A 16,940-nucleotide genomic window follows, 5' to 3' on the forward strand; every position below is an offset into this window, starting at 1 on the left:
CTTGCAGACGACCACCAGAAGTACAGCCCCAAACTCAAGAGATGCCCTGCTCCATAAGAGACTACACTGGTCACCAGAAGTACAGCCCCCAACTCAGGTGAAGACCCCCTGCTCAACCACAGGCCAGAAGACCAGAGAGGAAACTCCCAAGGAGGCACTTAGACCTGTATCACCACAAACACAACAGCCTGGAGGCCAGTGTAAAAGCACAGTAACAGGCAGGTAATATGTCACCAGAGTCCAGCTATCCTACCACAGCAAGCCCCGACTATTCCAACACAGCTGGAGCACATGAAAACATCCTTAAAACCAACTTTACGTAGGTGACTGAGGGATTCAGGGAGGAAATGAATAAACTAAAGAAATCAAGGAAGAGAGTAACAAAAGGTTGAAGGAAATAAAAGGCCAAAAACAAAGTTGTAGGAGACAAAACTGTCCAAGACCTGAAAATAGAAATAGAAGCAATAGAGAAAATACAAACTGGAGGAATTCTGGAAGGAAAACTTTAGGTAAGTAAAGAGGAACTGCAGAGGCCAGCTTCATCAGCAGAATACAAGAGATGAGACTCTCAGGCATATTGAAGACAGCATAGAAGAAATACATACATTAGTAAAAGGAAATGTTAAATCTAAAAAATTCTTGACATAAAACATTTAAGAAATATGGGACACTGTGAAAAGACCAAACCTAAGAAACCCAGCTCAATGGCCCAGAAAATATTTCAACAAGATCATATAAGAAAATGTTCCTAACCTAAAGAAGGAGATGCCTATAAAGGCACAGAAGCCTACAGAACACCAAATAGACTGGACAAGAAAAGAGTCCCCTTGCCACATAACCAAACCACTAAATACAAATAACAAACAAAGAATATCAAAAGTTATAAGGGAAAAAGACCAAGTAACATAGAAAGGCATACCTGAATTATATCTGCCTTTTCAAAGGAAACTCTAAAAGTCAGGAGGGCCTGGACAGATGTGCTGCAGACTCTTTAAGAGACCACACAGCAAACTTTCAATCACCAAAGATGGAGAAAACAAGATAATCCATGATAAAGTCAAATTTAAACAATATTCACAAATCCAATCCTTCAGAAGGCCCTAGAAGGAAAACTCTAACCTAAGGAGGTTAACTATACCTATGAAATCATAGGAAATAACCTCCCACCAGCAAAACCAAAAGAAACACACACACACTTACACACACACACCACCAACAACAACAAAATAACAGTAATTAACAATCACTGGTCATTGCTATCAATACACTCAATTCCCCAGTAAAGAGACACAGACTAACAGAATGGATTGAAAACAGAATCCATCCTCTGCTATGCCCAAGAAACATACCTTAGCATCAAATATAGAGGAAAGGGTTGGAAAAAGATTTTCCAATTAAATGAAAGCTAACCAAAACTAATCAAGAGATAGGGGAGCTCCCAGCACTCTAGAGGCAGAAGCAGGCAGATCTCTGTGAGTTCAAGGCCAGCCTGGGTATACAGGAGCTAGTTCCAGGACAGTCTCCAAAGCTACAGAGAAATTTTGTTTCAAAAGAGAAAAAGGGGGAGGAGGGGAGGGGGGAGGGAGGGAGGAAGGGAGGGAAATCTTACAGTCACCAAAGGAAAAATCCCTCAGAATGATCTTTCAATTCTTAATGTCTACCCCAAATGCAAGAGCACCCACTGCTGTGGAATATTTAACTATGTAAAGATGTGTTACATTTGTTTAATTATGAAAAGATGTGTGTCTATGTCACCTTGCCTGCCTAAAGCATCTGATTGGTCTAATAAAGAGCTGAATGGCCAATAGCTAGGGTTAGAGGCTAGGCTGGCAGAGAGAGAAAAATAAAAGAAACCTAGGAAAGAGAGGAAGGAGGAGAGAAAGAGGGAGATGCCCAAGACCGACCAGCCAGCCAGCCAGTCAGAGACAACAGAAAAAGAAGATAAAAAAGGTAAAAAGCCCTGAGGCAAACAGTAGATAATGAAAAGAAGGTTAATTTAAGTCCAAAGTGCTAGCCAGGAATGAGCCTAAGTTAGGCCAAGCATTCATAACTCCATAGTCTCCATGTCATGATTTGGGGGCTAGTTGGTAGCACAAAAGAAAACGCCTGGTATAACCCACGTTTATAAAAGAAACAGTACTACAGCTTAAATCACATGCTGATGGTCACACACTAATGTGGGAGACTTCAAAAAAACCCACTCTTGCCAATAGACAGGTCATCCAGCCAGAAACTAAGCAGAGAAACACTGGAGCTAACTGGCTATAAATCAAATGAATCTAACAGACATCTACAGAACATTTCGCCCAAACACAAAAGAACACACCTTCTTCCTAGCATCTCATGAACCTCCTCCAAAACTGACCACATACCTGCTCACAAAGCAAGTCTCAACAGAGACGAGAAACTGAAATAACTCCCTTACCTATCAGACTACCATGCATTAAAGCTGGATTTCAACAACAGCAGAAAGCCTACAAACTCATGGAAACTGAACAACTCTACCGAATGAAAACTAAGTTAAGGCAAAGAAATTAAAGATTTACTAGAATTCAATGAAAATGAATGTACAACATAACCAAACTTACAGGACACAATGAAAGCAGTGCTAAGAGGTTCAAAGTTCACAGCACTAAGTGCCCACATAAAGAATTTGGAGAACTCTCACACTAGCAATTTAACAGCACACCTGAAAGCTCTAGAGCAAAAAGAAGTAAGCTCATCCAGGAGGAGGAGCTAGCAAGAAATAATCAAACTGAGAGCTGAAATCAATAATATAGAAACAAAGAACAATACAAAGACTCAAAGAAACAAAGAGTTGGTTCTTTGCGAAAATCATTAAGATAGACAAACCCTTATTCAAATTAACAAAATCAGAAACATGGGGGGGGGGGCTAACAACAGACACTGAGGAAATCCAAAAAAAAATTAATTAGGTCATACTTTAAAAACCTGTACTCCACAAAATTGGAAATTTTAAAATTAATGGATAATTTTCTCAATAGATCCCACTTACCTAAGCATCACAATCAGATAAACAGATCTATAACCCTAAGGAATAAATGCAGTCATTAAATATCTCCCAACTAAAAGTGCAGAATTCTACAAGACTTTCAAAGAGGAACTAATACCAATACTCCTCACATTATTCCACAAAATAAAAATAAAAGGAACATTGCCAAATTAATTTTATGAGGCAATAGTTACCCTGACTCCCAAACTACACAAACATTTAACGAAGAAGAATTACAAATCAACCTCCCTTATGAACATAGATGCAAAAATGCTCAATAAAATAATCGCAATCCACCCCCCAAAGGTTGGGCACTGGTGGCACACACCTTTAATCCCAGCACTTAGAAGGTAGAAGCAAGCGATCTCGTGAGTTGGAGACCAACCTGGTCTATAGAGAGAGTTCCAAGAACAACCAAAGAAATCCTTTTCTCAAAAAACAAAACAATAAAAAGCCTCACAAACCAAATCCAAGAACACATCAAAAAGATCCATCATGACCAAGTTGGCTTCATCCTAGAGATGCAGAAACAATTCAACATTTAAAAAAATTAATGTAGGGCTGGAGAGATGGCTCAGCGGTTAAGAGCACTGACTGCTCTTCCAAAGGTCCTGAGTTCAATTCCCAGCAACCACATGGTGGCTCACAACCATCTGTAATGAGGTCTGGTGCCCTCTTCTGGCCTGCAGGCATACACACAGACAGAATATTGTATACATAATAAATAAATAAATAAATAAACAAATAAATAATAAAAAATTAATGTGATCCACCATATAAACAAACTGAAAGGGAAAAAAAAGTACTTCAATTCTTAGCTAGAGCAATAAGACAACTGAAGGAGATCAAGGGAATACAAATTGGAAAGGAAGAAATCAAAGGATCATTATTTGCAGGTGATATGACAGTCTACATAAGTGACCCCAAAAATTCCCAAAAATTCTACACCTGATCACTTTCTGTGAAGTGGCTGGATACAGAATAACTCACAAAACTCAACAGCCCTCCTATATAGAAATGATAGACTGAGAAATACATCGGGGCACAACACCCTTCACATCAAATAATGTAAAATATCTTGAGGTAACACTAACCAAAGAAGTGAAAGATTTGTATGATAAGAACGTCAAGCCGGGGGCTGGAGAGATGGCTCAGTGGTTAAGAGCATTGCCTGCTCTTCCAATGGTCCTGAGTTCAATTCCCAGCAACCACATGGTGGCTCACAACCATCTGTAAAGAGGTTTGGCGCCCTCTTCTGGCCTGCAGGCATACACACAGACAGAATATTGTATACATAATAAATAAATAAATAAATATTTAAAAAAAAAAAAAAAAAAAAAAAAGAACGTCAAGCCGGGCGGTGGTGGCACACGCCTTTAATCCCAGCACTTGGGAGGCAGAGGCAGGCGGATCTCTATGAGTTCGAGACCAGCCTGGTCTACAGAGCTAGTTCCAGGACAGGAACCAAAGCCACAGAGAAACCCTGTCTCGAAAAACCAAAAAAAAAAAAAAAAAAAAAAAAAAAGTCAAGTCATTGAAGAAAGAAACTGGAAAAGATATCAGAAGATGGAAAGATATCCCATGTTCATGGATCAGTAGGGTCAATATAATAAAATATGTATAATAAAAATGGCCTTCCTACCAAAAGCATTCCAACACAATTCTTTACAGACCTTGAAAGGACACACTCTATGGAAAAACTGAAATCGCAGGATAGCCAAAACAACCGTGACCAAGAAAAGAACTCCCAGGCCATGCAGTGGTAGTGCCTGCCTTTAATACCAGCACGCTTAACAACGGAAAATGCACCAACATAACACCCTGTGTAGGTGAGCAGAAAATCACAGAAAGATAAAAATAGGAAAATCTTGTGTTAAGGAAAACCTATTTCACCTGTAGGTAAAACAGGAAAAGGACAAAGCCTGTTACAAAATGGGTAGGGAAAATGCATGCATGTACACACACACTCAATGCATGCAAACTAGCTTCTTGTGACAGTTTGCAGATCTCAGAACACCTGTTTCTCGAGACAGGTCTTCTCTGTGAGACAGTCCTGGTTGTCCTGGAACTCACTCTGTAGACCAGGCTGGCCTCAAACCCACAAAGATCCTCCTGCCTCTGCCTCCTGAGTGCTGGGATCAATGGTGTGCACACCATCTTCTGGCCTGTGTTGCAGACTTTTAAGCAGAGGCAGGAAGATTTGTGAGCTCAAAGAACAAAGCAAGTTCCAAGCAAGTCAAGACTACACAGTGAGACACTGCCTCCAAAACAAACCCAACAACAAACAAATCAGCCTGCCTTTTTTCCCCTCCCAAGTCTACATATACTCCCCAGAGCAGCATTTGAGAAGCAAAAAGTTCAATTTTAAAAAACCTAAGTCTGGAGAGATGGCTCAGAGGTTAAGAGCACTGGTTAAGCCGGGCGATGGTGGCGCACGCCTTTAATCCCAGCACTCGGGAGGCAGAGGCAGGCGGATCTCTGTGAGTTCGAGACCAGCCTGGTCTATAGAGCTAGTTCCAGGACAGGCTCCAAAGCCACAGAGAAACCCTGTCTCGAAACCCCTCCCCCCCAAAAAAAAAAAAAAAAAAAAAGCACTGGTTAATCTTCCAGATGTCCTGAGTTCAATTCTCAGCACCGACATGATGGCTCACTACCACCTATAATGAGATCTGGTGCCCTCTTCTGACCTGCAGGCAGACATGAAGGCAGAACAATTTGTACACAATAAATAAATAAAAATTTTTTTTAAAGCAAAAACAAAAACTCTAGCTTAACACAGAGATTTGTAGATAAGATTTATAGGCCTAGCAAAACTTGGTTCTTTTGCGGGGCTGTGGTGGCACACACCTTTAATCCCAGCACTCGGGAGGCAGAGGCAGGCACATCTCTGTGAGTTCGAGGCCAGCCTGGTCTAGAAGAGCTAGTTCCAGGACAAGAACCAAAAAGCTACGGAGAAACCCTGTCTCGAAAAAGAAAAATAAAAAAAACCAAAAAAACAAATAAACAAAAAAGAAGACAATTTTGTGGAGTCAGTTCTCTCCTTCCACCTTTTTGTGGGCTCTGGGGGTGAAACTTGGACTGCCAGGCTTACAAGGAAGTACCTTTACTCACCAAGGTAAGCACTAAGCACATCGAGCAGCTGAAAGGAAAAGGCAATGGGATCGGGAGTTCAAAGTCAACCAGAGCTACATAGCAAGTTCCTAGCCAGACTGAACTAACTACGTAAGACCCTGTCTTTCAAAAAGAAGCAATTTTAAATATAAGATATCTTTACTTGCAAAAAAAGCAAAAATTAATGGCAATGTTCACTGGGACTCAATACACAAAAATCAAAGGGACAAATAAAATCTCTCTGGCCACGAGTAAGGTTTAAAAGAATTCCAGGACAAATGAGACTGCAACTCCCCCTTAGCTGTGCCTATTCCGCCCACACATGCTCGTAGCAGACCTTGGCTCTTTGCCCTTCCAGTGGGTTGTAGAAGACAAGACAAGAAACTCTGTATGCAGCTGTGACTGCTGCATTAGGCCCATCCATTTGGCCCCACTGAAGGAAACAGGAGACGACAAGCAGTTCTGGAGATGTATCTCAGAGGGAGGAACTGTGAACTGTGAGCAGGCTGTGACAAACCCCTGGTCTCAGCTTGGTTATGGCCAAAACAAGAACTAGGGGAGGTTGTTTCTACTAACTAGAGACATAAGGACCACTCAACATCACTGTGCTCCCCGGTGTCTGGACTTCCTCCAGAAAGGAGGCTGGCGAACCCATCAGGCTTTAGTGGATAACTGGTCTCTTTCTTTTATTGTTCTAGCCAACAATTACAACTGTACAGGCTGAGCTCTTAAAGAAGGTTTTATATTCTGTAGGTCACAAAGACCCTTCCAAACAACTCTACCTTATGAATATGCCCACTTACAAGATGAAGAGCACAGGAAACCCCAACCCATGAGAATATGCTGCCAGTGCCAGGCAGCAGCTGTGACTGATGAGATAAGCCAGACAGCTCATGCCAGTTCCACTGCAGTCCTGCTACAGTAGCCCTAGAGCTGAACTCAGAGATCAATCCTCTGAGCCAGACAAGCTACTCAGCACTGACAAATTAGCAGCAAAGTGGTGTGAAAGAAAAAGATTGCCCTGCCTGCCCTGTGTCTCCTGAGTCAGTATTTCAGTGTGTCAGTGTGTTGAGCCTTTGGGAGGCAGAGACAGATGGTGCAAATAAAGGCAAACCTAGTCTACAGGGTAAGTTCCAAGACAACCAAAACTACATAGTGAGACATGATAGTATCGTAAGTAACCCTCAAACAGACTGGCAATTTACTACCTACCTTTAGAACCTCCTTAAACAAGCTAGATGTGGTGCATGCCTGTAATAGCAGGACTCGGGAGATGGTGGCAGGAAGATAACAAAACTGAGGTCAGCTAGGCTACACAGTAAAACCTTGTTTAAAAAAACAAAAAACTATAAGTAACAGAAACAAAACGGACAAGTAAAAATATTCCCAAAGACAACCAACGAAAGTCTTCTTGAATGACCCCGAGAGATTCCCCTCGGAGAAGAACTTCTGCTGAAGGACACGACAGCTACATGGAGCAGAGATACTAGGTAGCCAGTTCCAAAGCAGATGACATACACTGAGCTTGCCTACATAACTCAGAGACTGCTCTCTCCTGAGACAGGATCTTGTTGCAGTCCTCTAATCTAACTCATTATGAGCTCAACTGGCTGAGACAATGCTCAGGGCGAGGTCCTAGAGAGGTAGAATTTGCACTAAGCATAGGATTGATGCAAAGTATGAAGCAACTTTCATAAGTATGAGTTCTATCCACTGAGAGGCAAAGCCTAGGATTAAGGCCTAAACAATTATCAGGATTTGGGGGAATTTCCAGCTAGCAAAGGATCATCAGGTTGTGTGGCCATGCCACGCCAGCACTCCAGGTAACCAGGCATCTCTGAAGAAAGCAGGCCTGCATGTGCATGCCCTCTTCTGGCATACAGGCATACATGCAGGCAGAACACTGTATACATAATAAATAAAAAAGATAGCTCCTACAGCTGAGTGGTGGCGGCGCACACCTTTAATCCTAGAACTCAGGAGCCAGACGCAGGTGGATCTCTGTGAGTTCTAGGCCAGCCTGATCTACAGAGCGAGTTCCAGTCCAGCCAGGGTGGTTACACAAACCATGATAAACTACAACAAAGGTGGCTCCTATATGTAGCATTTGCTATAGGTTCTTCTCAAAAACAAGTAGGATGCATTTTGATAAAGTGTTTAAAATAATTATTTTTATGCGTTTAGCATTCAAATTAAATTTGACATTATATAAATGAGCTATAATGTATATAGACAGCTATCAGCTATTTCTCCCCATAAGTGAATGAAAGATATTTGAGGAATTAAGAAATGTATTGCGTATAAAGAAAAAAAAAGGAGAAAAAAAAAAAAGAAATGTATTGCGCCGGGCAGTGATGGCGTACGCCTTTGATCCCAACACTCAGGAGGAAGAGGCAGGTAGATCTTTGCAAGTTTGAGGCCAGCCTGGTCTACAAGAGCTAGTTCTGGGACCCTGTCTTGAAAAACCAGAAAAGAAAGAGGGAGGGAGGGAGGAAGGGAGAAATCCCACCCCACTCTGAAAGCTCTGTGGCTCTTCCAGCAGCTTCCCTTGTCTATCTGGTCATGGCTTCTACCAACTAACCAAGGTGTTGGCCTAGGCTTTTAGTTGAGAGAACAGAAAAATTAAAGGTTCCTCCAGTGACTACAGTATTAATCACGAATAAAACTGAATCCCAGTCAGGTAGTGGTGGTGCACGCCTTTAATCCCAGCACTCGGGAGGCAGAGGCAGGTGAATCTCTGAGTTTGAGGCTAGCCTGGTCTACAAGAGTGAGTTCCAGGACAGACTCCAAAGACACACAGAGAAACCCTGTCTCAAAAAAATAAAACAAAACAAACAAAAACAAACAAACAAACAAAAAACCAACCAGATCCCTGACAAAGGGTAATGAGAAAGAATCCCAACCACCTCAGGAAGCTAGTCAACCAAGAACTGCCCACATGCCAGAAGCAACCCATACCCCACCTTCAACCATCATCAGTAAAGATCACTGTGACTACTGTCACCAGTGTCGCCTATGTCCCTTTAGGGATGCTCCAGACCTCCCCTACCCTGTGTCATCCTCGCCCCAGCTCATAACTAGCCTCTCGCCCACCCCCAATAAATTTCTGATTTCTGCAGCATTCTTGGCCTCCGATCACCACAATCCCCCTTTGAACCTTTGGTACACTAACCAGAGAGGAGCTCTTTCACAGCTTCACACAGAGTGAGACACCAACACACGACTCAAGTAGCGAGTGTCTGCAGTCTGGTGTGTTTGGGACGCTGACATAAAGGGTTGACTTGAGCCCAGGAATTTGAGGTCAATCTTAACAACATAGTAAGAATGTCTCAAAAACAGTTGGGCAGTAGTGGTGCATGCCTTTAATCCCAGCACCCGGGGCAGACACAGGTCTCTGAGTTCAAAGCCAGCCTGGTTTACAAACGGAGTTCCAGGAGCCAGGGCTTTCACAGAGTAATCCTGTCTCAAGAAACCAATAAAAATAGAAAGCAGTGAACAAAGCTCGGCAAGTATCATCTCTTCTAACACCTTACCTCACATTCTGAGTGGGATTCCACCTTTCAGAGGGCAGTTCTCCACTTTGTGGGTCATCTACAGGCGGATGAAGAATTGAAATGCATACATCTCCATTCTACAAAACAACAATACAACATTCAGTAAATATGTAAAAAACTGATGTAAGCAAGGTGCGGTGACACACACCTGCAACCCCAGTACTCAGACTGAGGCAATAGGATCTCAAGTACAAGGTCAGTCAAACCTGGTCCGTACACACACACACACACACACACACACACACACACACCTGTGATAAAGGCCAGGCATGATGGTACATGCCTTTAATCCCAGTACTTGATAGGCAGGGGCAGGCAAATCTATGTGTTTGAAGTTAGCCTGGTCTACATAGCAAATTCCAAACCAGCTAGTGCTACACAGTAAAAAGCTGTCTTTAATAACACAAACAAACAAAAACAACAACAACAAAAAAAAAAACCTCCACCAAAACATGCGATGGATAAGGCACATAATTTTTTTGCTAAAAAGTTCATTTCTTTTTATTATGGGAAAACCAGTTCTCCATGTTGAAGTTGAAGAGAACTAAATAGGATAAACATTCACCAGGACCATGTTCGGTGGCACATGCCTATAATAATCACAACACTCAACGAGATAAGAAGCAAGAGGATCACTCCAAGTTTGAGGCAGCCTAATCTACATACATGTCAAGTTCCAGGTCATCCAGGGCTGTGTAGCAGGGCTGACCTTGAACTCAGAGATCCACCTACCTCTGCCTCTACTGGGGTCAATGTGCCAAATCATTTGTTTTTTTAAGAATCAAAACTGGGGCCGGGCGGTGGTGGCGCACGCCTTTAATCCCAGCACTTGGGAGGCAGAGGCAGGCGGATCTCTGTGAGTTCGAGACCAGCCTGGTCTACAGAGCTAGTTCCAGGACAGGCTCCACAGCCACAGAGAAACCCTGTCTCGAAAAAAACCAAAAAAAAAAAAAAAAAAAAAAAAAAACGAATCAAAACTGGGAGATAAGAGTTAAAAACCTTTTTGAATTTAGCTGGGTGGTGGTGGTGCACATTGTTAATCCCAGCACTTGGGAGGCAGAGGCAAGCGGATCTCTGTGAGTTTGAGGCCATCCTGGTCTACAGATTGCATGCTAGGACAGCTAGGGCTGTTGCACAGAGAAACCCCGTCTCTTAAAAAAAAAAAAATTAGCTGTGTATTATAATGTGCAAAATTGCTATGTTCGTCATCAAAGAGAGTCAGGGAAGGGACCTGGAGGCAGGTGCTGATGCAGAGGCCATGGAAGGGTGCTGCTTACTGGTTTGCTTCCCGTAGCTTGCTCAGCCTGCTTTCTTATGGAACACCAGTCCAGGGAAGGCACCACACACAATTAAGAAAAGCCCTACAAGGTTCCCTACACACCAATCTTCTGGTGACATTTTTTTAATTGAGGCTTCCTAGCTTGTATTAACCCTAACATACAACTAGCCCACATGGTGTATGTGTCTGCATGTACACATGAGTGCAAGTGCCTAAGGAAACCTATCCCACCAGAGTCTACAGTTACAGGGTCATGAGCATCCTGACTTAGGAACTGAACTCGAGTCCTCTGCCAAAGCAGTATGTGCTCCTTAGCCACTAAGCCAAGCTCTCCAGACCCACCTTTAAAGAGTTTTTTAATTAAAACAAAAAATGCTTTTTTTTGTTTGTTTTTCAAGACAAAGTTTCTCTGTGTAACCCTGCCTGTCCTGGAACTCGCTCTGTAGACCAGGCTGGCCTCAAAATCCACCTGTCTGCCTTCTGAGTGCTGGGATTAAAGGTGTGCACCACCCCTGCTCAGCTTAAATAAAATTTTAATATGATTTCTGTTTTTATTTCCAGCACCTTTAAAAAAAAAAAAAGATTTGCTTATTTTTATGTGACTGGTGTTCTGCCTGCATGCATGTCTGGGTGAGAGTGCTGGATTCCCGGAACTGGAGTTCAGGCAGTTATGAGTGGCCACATGGTTGTTGGGAATTGAACCGAGGTTCCCTATAAGAGCAGACATAAGGGCTCTTAACCCCTAAGCCATCTCTCTAGACCCCTCCAAAACATTTTTAAAGAATTTTAGGGGCTGGAGGAAGGTAAAGAGGCTATTTGCTCTCCAGAGGACCAAGGTTCAATTCCCAGCACCCACATGGCAGTTCACAACCATATGTAACTCCAGTTCCATGGGATCTAAGACCTTCTCCCGGCCTCCTCAGGTACCAGGCATGCACATGAGACATAGAGATACCCATGCAGGCAAAATACCGTACATACTTTTATTTTGTTTATTTTTTGAGTCAGGGTTTCTTTGTGTAGCCCTAGCTGTCCTGGAACTCACTCTGTAAACCAGGCTGGCCTCAAAAAACTTGGAGAGCAGCCTGTCTCTACCTCCAAAGTACTAAGATTAAAGGCGTAAAAGTATCAAATAGTATATTCTAAAGCTAAATTACAAGTGGATACCAAAGAAGGTAGACGATAGAACACAGTAAGAAAGAATGTATATGTAGAATATGAAAAAAGACAAGAGGCTTTGTGTGGTCGTGAAAGCTTTTACATAGACCTCTAATACTGAGTAAATTTCATAAATTTTGACATGTGTCTGTCTAGAAAAATAAATCCACATCATAAGCATTAGAACAGGAGCTGGGGAAACAGCTTAGTTGGCAGTGTTTGTTCCACAAGCATAAGGACCTGAATTGAACCCCCAGCACCACATAAAGAGATGGGAACAATGGAGTGTGCTCATAATCTCAGCAGAGATGCTTCCTTGGACTACCTATGGGCTCCTGGTTCCAGAGTGAGATCTTGTATCAAAAGAAACAAAGGAAATGGTTCCTGAGGAACGACACCCAAGACTGATCACTGGCCTTGGTTTAATAACACATGCAATCACAAATACGTGCACCCATACACAACAAATAAATATGTAAAAAATCAATACCTGATAAATATTCCTGGCTACTTCTTTCTGTTTTCGATTACTACTCTAAAAATCACCACAGCATGACAAAATAAGACCTGTTCTCCAACACGGTGCCAAAAGCAAAAAAGGAAGCTCTTGCTCCTCCGCCCAAAGCTGCAGCCAAAGCGAAGGCCAAGAAGGCAGTGCTGAAAGGCACCCACAGCCACAAGAGGAAGACCCACACGTCACCCACCTTCCAGCCCAAGACCCTTGAAAAAGCGCACCCAGGAGAAACACCTTGACGACTATGCCATCATACAATGGCCCCCACCACTGAGTCAGCCATGAAGAAGAGAGGAGACAACACACTTGCTCGCTGTCGGTGCCATGCCCAGCCAGCTGCAGGTCACACAGGCTGTGAGGCCGTGACACTGATGTGGCCACAGTCAGCACCCACAGAAGGCCTGAGAGGAGGCGCATGTTCAGTTGGCTCCTGAGTATGATGCTCCAGATGTTGCCAACAAAACTGGGATCAACTAAACTAAGACCAGCTGGCTAATTCTGACAGTTGAAGATCAGAGTGTTGGCACCCCCTTCCCTACACTAGAAACTACTGTTGGGCCAGGAAGAAGGCTCAGGGGAACTTAAAACTCTTCAACAAGGAAATGGAGACACCAAAATGGTTGAAAGAAAAAAGAATTCGAAGATCTAGTTTTTAAAAAGATCAATGACCCCAATGACTACTCAAATAAATAGCTGGAGACATTATTTAAAACTTAGATAAGCATTGTGACCTAAGGAACTCATGTCCTGCCCACCTTCTCTCAACTCCCATTTGAGAAGCTCCTATTTGCAGTAGATGGTGATTACCACAGAAAACCACAGCTGGCCAAGGTGCAGAAAATAAGAGACTACGAAATGCTCACCCCCAAAGCAAACACATACCTCCCCACCAGCACCCTCAGACATGAATGAAAAGAGAGTGGGAAGTGTCAGAGCCAGAGCAGGGTAACTGCAACGACACAGGAGAGAAGCTACACACGTCAACTTCAGCAGTTCAGAGCACTGGCTGCTCTTCCCAAGGACGAGGGTTCAATTCCCAGCACCACTCACAGGGTAGCTAACAACTCTCTGTAACTCCAAGATCTGACCTTCACACAGACATATACATTCAGGCAAAATGCCAATGCACAAAAAAAATAGTTTAAAAAAATTTCACTAAAACATCACAAATGAAGTGACCTATGCAGAAAGTTAACATCAGGAACTAAAGACAAGATTGAGAAATTGGTACGTTCAGTTATCAACTAAAACAAACAAACAAACAAAACAAAAAAAGACTTCGGGAAATCACTAACAGACCAAATCTAAGAGTCCCTGCTATGCAGGAGGCAACTGAGACACAGACTAGAAGTCCACAGTCTTTCCCAGGGAATAACATACCAGTGAATTGCCATCCCATAACAAATGGTCTGCCCTGAAAACATACACACAAGTAACATTATAGACTGAGCCAGTTGGATTTACATATGTAGGGATATATGTGTATATATACATACTTATATGCACATATCAACAACTAATGAAAAAAGAGATCATGAAATTGAAAGAGAACAGGGAGAGGCATATGGGGGGTGGGGAGGGAGAAGACAATGGGGAAATATAACTAAGTTATATATAATCTCACACACTTTTATTTTTTTAAAAGATTTATTTATTTATTTAATATGTATACAACATTCTGCCTCCATATATGTCCACATACCAGAGGAGGGCACCAGATCTCATTACAGATGGTTGTCAGCAACTCAGGACCTCTGGAAGAGCAGCCAGTGCTCTTAACCACTGAGCCATCTCTCCAGCCCCTTCACACACACTTTTAAAAATATATAATACAACTAATTTTGGGTGGGGGGGAAGAGGGTATCACTATGTAGCCCTAGGTGTACTAAAGCTTGCTATGTAGAACAGGCTGTCCTCAAACTTGCATATATCTGCCTGCCTCTGCCTACCAAGTATTGGGATTAAAGCCATGATCTACCACACCCAGCAAGCAAATATCTAATAATAATAATAGTAATAATAATAATAGTAATAATAATAATAATAATAATAATAATAATGAGATATGGCTTCTTCATAGGACCCAAATTCAGTTCCAGGCACCCACATCAGGCAGCTCACAACCACTTGTAGCTCCAGTTCCAGCAGATCTGACATCCTCTTTCGTCTTCTTCAAGCACCTGCAAGAGCACATACTCCCTCCCTCCCTCCCTCCCTCCCTCCCTCCCTCCCTCCCTCCCTCTCTCTCTCACACACACACTTTTTTTTAAATTTCATTTTTATGTGTTTATCTGTGCACTATGCATGTGCAATGCCCACAGGACCTACCACCATTCCTAGGACTGGAGTTACAGGTGGTTGTGAGCTACCAGGTTGATGCTGGGAATTGAATCCAGGTCCTCTGGAAGAACAGCACATGCTCTTAATTGCTGAGCATCTCTCCAGACCCAGAAATAGGCAGGCAGGCAGGCAGGCAGAGACAGAGTGCTTGCTGGTAAAAAGCCTGTGGCTGAGGCAGTTCTGAGTTCTCATAAGGAAGCTACTGTGCTGCCTTGTTAAGTGGACATGATACCTGCCAAGCTGCCTCCCAGGAAACCATGGTTCCATCCCAAGACTAGTGCTGCAGTGCTCTCTCTACAGTGGACAATGGCTCAGGAGGAGTCAAAGTGCAGAGAGGAAGTGAGAAGTGACTGCTCAGTCACAACAGGACACCACAGGAGGGCCAGCAAGGCTCTAGATTAGAGACCAGACATGACATGGCAGGTGCTCCTTGAATTCACATGAGCTATGAATGCCTTCGTAATCCCTGCACAAGACTCTCTGCCAACATCCTGCCACAAAAGGGGAGGCAGTCACGAGGTCCCACCCTTCCTTGAGGAGGAGAAGACAGTTTCTTTCTTTTTTTTTTTTTTTTTTTTTTGGTTTTTCGAGACAGGGTTTCTCTGTGGCTTTGGAGTCTGTCCTGGAACTAGCTCTGTAGACCAGGCTGGTCTCGAACTCACAGAGATCCGCCTGCCTCTGTCTCCCGAGTGCTGGGATTAAAGGCGTGTGCCACCATCGCCCGGCGAGAAGACAGTTTCTTGAATGGTAAAGCCACCTATAAGATGCCCAGGCTCATGTCAGCAACCACATGAACTCATTTACTACAAAAGGTAATAAAGTAGAAAGAGGACCAGTTGGGAAGAGAAAAAGAATTAATAAGAATGGAAGTGGGGCAAGGGAGTAATGAAAAGGAATATAAATCAAAATTATATGCATGTATAAAAATATCATAATAAAACCCATTATAGTTAATAAAATACTACTTTTTTTTGGAGACGGGGTCTCTTGATCCTAAAACTCAAAGATCTAACACTCCTCCGCTTTTTCTTGGTTTTTAGAGACAGGATTTCTGTGTAGCCCTGGCTGTCCTGGAACTTGCTCTGGCCTCAAACTCAAAGACCCACCTGTCTCTGCCTCCAAAGTGCTAGGGTTAAAGTTATGTGCCACAGCTGTAAATAAATAAATATTTCTCTGTCTTTCTTTCTGTCTCTCTTTCTTTTTAGTTTTTCAAGACATGGTTTCTCTGTGTAGCCTTGGCTGTCCTGGAACTGACTCTGTAGACCAGACTTGCCTCAAACTCAAGAGAGAGCCACCTGCCTCCACTTCCTGAGTACTGAGATTAAAGATGTGTGCTGCCACCATTGCCCAGTTCCAGTTCTACAGGCAAAACCTTATCCCTTAAATTTTTTTTAGATGAATTTAACTTACTAAATTAAACTTTTCTCTTGCTTTCTGAGATGGGGGTCTTGTCATGTAGCCTTGGTTAGCCTAGAGTTCTATATATACTAGGATGACCTTGAAAGTGAGAGCCACCTGTCCCTCTCTCTAAAGGCCTGTCATCATGGCTGACTAAATCAAGTTTTTATATGAATAACTGGTTTGGGCATGATGGCACACATCTACAATCCCAACACTTGGAAGGTAGAATTAGGTTCATAGCTAGCCTAGTTTGCATAGTGAGATACAGATCTGTCTGCCAAGGCTATAAAGAATAAAACTGGCCAGCCTGGTCTACAAGAGCTAGTTCCAGGGTAGGCTCCAAAGCCACAGAAAAACCCTGTATCAGAAAACCACAAAAAAAAAAAAAAAAGGAAAGAAAAAGAAAGAAAAAACCCACGCAGCTTAGTCGTCTGCCACAGTCTTCAGTCACTACCAGCTGGCTTTCTGATTTAGTGCCTTATATATTTTGAACCTTTAATATAGATGGAATCATACAATATACAACCGTTTTCTGACTTAGTCAAATGTTTCAGAGTTCCCTCTACCCTC

The 16,940-nt window shown here is 42.8% G+C and overlaps 1 protein-coding gene across 1 annotated transcript in view; it reads right to left on the reverse strand.

Moving 5' to 3' along the window:
• The window catches only part of Ube2r2 (ubiquitin conjugating enzyme E2 R2), a 65,289-nt gene that overhangs the window by 4,941 nt on the left and 43,408 nt on the right, over positions 1 to 16,940 (reverse strand). Inside the window, exon 3 of the mRNA XM_057791007.1 lies at positions 9,658 to 9,755. Within this exon, the coding sequence (XP_057646990.1) occupies positions 9,658 to 9,755 (98 nt within the window). The remainder of the gene's footprint in view (positions 1 to 9,657; positions 9,756 to 16,940) is intronic.

Source organism: Chionomys nivalis, chromosome 16 (genome assembly GCF_950005125.1).
Source record: "Chionomys nivalis chromosome 16, mChiNiv1.1, whole genome shotgun sequence".
NCBI lineage: Eukaryota > Metazoa > Chordata > Mammalia > Rodentia > Cricetidae > Chionomys > Chionomys nivalis.